The sequence below is a fragment of the Rhagoletis pomonella genome, unplaced genomic scaffold (genome assembly GCF_013731165.1).
Source record: "Rhagoletis pomonella isolate Grant_MI unplaced genomic scaffold, Rhpom_1.0 Rhpom_scaffold_00013, whole genome shotgun sequence".
In the NCBI taxonomy this organism is placed as follows: Eukaryota; Metazoa; Arthropoda; class Insecta; order Diptera; family Tephritidae; genus Rhagoletis; species Rhagoletis pomonella.
This window is the reverse complement of record NW_023458567.1, coordinates 22,671,164-22,672,728: the sequence shown is the minus strand read 5'-3', so window position 1 is coordinate 22,672,728 and position 1,565 is coordinate 22,671,164. Positions and strand designations below refer to the sequence as shown.

Genomic DNA, 1,565 nt, shown 5'->3' with positions numbered 1-1,565 from the left:
TAATTCGCCTTGAATAAGGTGGTAGCATTGAATTTAAAGGAGTTCGAAAAAAAATTTCGACATCGAAAAAGATGAAAGCGAACAAAGCAAAACGAAAATCTGGGCTGCCATACCCTTTGTTTGCTTTTAAAAATAATTTCAATTTCCTGTAACGAGACCATAATTGGTGAGTTTGATAGTAAAATAATAAAGTGCATCAAATTTCTATATTTTACTAGTTTCAGCGAACTAATTTATTACCACAAAACTTAGGATTAGCTCAAAATCAACGCTGTATAAGCACCAAGCATTCCTTGTAATCTGGCTACACCTTTGTTAGCGAATGAAGCCAACAAGCGCGGTGATTTTTCTTCTTTGTGGACAGCAACTTTAAGTAATTTTGGTACATTTGCAATTAAAAAACATCTAGGAGTATTAAAAAACAGAAAATTGCTTAAAACTTTTGGAAAATTGAACTGCGGTGGTTGCATTTTCAGTGGAGGGAGCAAGCAGATGAGAAACTTTACATTCTGTAAAGCAAATTTGGTGAAAAACGTGAAACAATAGCCGCAAAATATAATAAAAGAGGTAAGTGGTAAGTGCAACTTGAGAAAAACACACAAAATGGGCTCACGGACTTATGTTGCTTTCGAGGTCGGCGTTAAGTACGATGTGCCTAGTAGTTGTAAAATTTAGATGTAATTTTGCTAATACCATCTTTCGCTAACGTTATACCTCACGCAACTGAATCAAGTAGAATGTACATATATATGTACTTGCTAATAGCCGTCTGCGCAATGAAAATGATATGATCCAGAAAAAATACTGACATATCTATAGAGGGGGTGAAAGACGCACGCCAGGTAGCCAATGCATTTCTCCAGTTTCTTTTGTTGTGTAATTCATTTTTACTTTCACTTTGCCTTGATAACTTAACTACCTCTAAAAGATTTTTCTTTGTAGAAGTTGCCAAATTAGGACCAGCATCTGTGCTGCCGTTCCTCCAACGAACGCATGACTGCTGCACAACATTGAGCGTCTGCCCCATTCCTATCCGTTTCCTACTCTTTGTATGTACTATATAGAACCGCCAGCAAAATCACCATCAAAACTGCACGCAACTTCGAACACTCCTCCCCCGTGAGCAGAAGTAGCAGCAGCAACTGCGGTTATAGCTTCAGCTCTGACAGCGCAGAAGCTGCATCAGCGTCAGATAACATCAATTCCGGCTCCGGAACCCATAGCATGACCGACTACAGCGACTTGGATCGCCAGATCGAGCAGTTGAAACGCTGTGAAATCATTAGAGAAAATGAAGTAAAGGCGCTCTGTGCGAAAGCGCGTGAAATTCTCGTGGAGGAAGGGAATGTGCAGCGCGTCGACTCACCCGTTACAGTTTGTGGGGATATCCACGGTCAGTTCTATGACTTAAAAGAATTGTTTAAAGTTGGTGGCGATGTGCCCGAAAAGAACTATCTATTCATGGGCGATTTCGTGGATCGTGGCTACTACAGTGTGGAAACATTTCTGCTGTTGCTGGCACTCAAAGTCCGCTACCCAGATCGCATCACCTTGATACGCGGCAA

At 40.7% G+C, this 1,565-nt stretch overlaps 1 protein-coding gene across 3 annotated transcripts; it reads left to right on the top strand.

The window, feature by feature from the left end:
- Nucleotides 1–85: 85 nt before the first annotated feature.
- On the top strand, nucleotides 86–1,565 carry LOC118748276 (serine/threonine-protein phosphatase 4 catalytic subunit; the record flags this gene model as incomplete). 3 transcript variants are annotated; one of them, XM_036482649.1, is given in 3 exon segments in its annotated part: nucleotides 86–166; nucleotides 253–567; nucleotides 943–1,565. In XM_036482649.1, a coding segment is annotated over 1 exon segment (341 nt), but the record flags the coding sequence as incomplete, so codon positions are not given.